The sequence below is a fragment of the Balaenoptera musculus genome, chromosome 2, assembly GCF_009873245.2.
Source record: "Balaenoptera musculus isolate JJ_BM4_2016_0621 chromosome 2, mBalMus1.pri.v3, whole genome shotgun sequence".
Taxonomy (NCBI): Eukaryota; Metazoa; Chordata; class Mammalia; order Artiodactyla; family Balaenopteridae; genus Balaenoptera; species Balaenoptera musculus.
In genome coordinates, this window is record NC_045786.1 from 100,791,797 (window position 1) to 100,792,942 (window position 1,146).

The 1,146-nt window shown below is 49.0% G+C and overlaps 1 gene segment (V, D, J or C); it reads left to right on the top strand.

The window, feature by feature from the left end:
- The first annotated feature begins 219 nt into the window (after nt 1-219).
- On the top strand, nt 220-1,146 carry LOC118889746. The segment is given in 2 exon segments: nt 220-285; nt 805-1,146. Coding segments are annotated over 2 exon segments (357 nt in total).

The window sequence follows — 1,146 nt, forward strand, 5'->3', positions numbered from 1 at the left end:
TTCAGCCTAGAAGTTAAAAAAACTCAGAAAACAGTTTTCACTTTCATCTGAAATTACAACCAATAGACTAGTTCCTGAAGCGAGACCAAAAAGTATTGGGAAAACTTTCGTCAGTGAGACAGTCACCCATCACCTGTCATACCATTTCCTGCTCTGAAGCTCAAGCGTCGCTGAGCACAGAGGGGAACCCAGATCAGAGCAAGAGACTTTTCGGCCTGCAGGGGAGAGTTGTAAGCATGATATTTGTTAGCTTGCTGCGGGCAGTCCTGGTCTCCACGTGTCTGGGTAAGGAAGGTTTAGGTCTTTCTTTTTTTTTTTTTTTTTAATTAATTAATTAATTAATTTGTGGCTGTGTTGGGTCTTCGTTTCTGTGTGAGGGCTTTCTCCAGTTGCGGCGAGCAGGGGCCACTCTCACCATCGCGGCCTCTCTCGTTGCGGAGCACAGGCTCCAGACGTGCAGGCTCAGTAATTGTGGCTCACGGGCCCAGTTGCTCCGCGGCATGTGGGATCCTCCCAGACCAGGGCTCGAACCCGTGTCCCCTGCATTAGCAGGCAAATTCTCAACCACTGCGCCACCAGGGAAGCCCTAGGTCTTTCTTTATAACGTTATCTAATGGGGCTGTGAAATGAGAGAAGATGAATAGCAGAGTAAATGCATTGGCTCTTTGAAAGCTGGTATGTTCTGCTGAGGTTTGGATCAGGCAGAAGAAAGGTGGGTGGGGATGGGAACCAGTTTGGGCTGGTCTGTCTGCTTTCTCTCTCGTGTGACACCCAGTGTGGTCCTTTCTCTCCTCTTTCCCACAGGATCCAGTGTGGCCCAGATGGTCACTCAGCCTCAACCAGAAGTGTCTGTGCAAGAGGCAGACACAGTGACCCTGGACTGTACGTATAGCACTAGTGAGAGTGGTTATTATTTGTTGTGGTACAAACAGCCTCCCAGCGGGGAGATGATTTTCATTATTCTCCAAGAAGCTTACAAGCAACAGAATGCAACCAACAGTCGCTACTCTGTGAACTTCCAGAAAGAAGCCAAATCCTTCAGCCTCAGGATCTCAGACTCCCAGCTGGAGGATGCTGCAATGTATTTCTGCGCTTACAGAGGTCCACAGTGAGACGAACAGCAGAGAGAGGCTTACAGAAACCTCA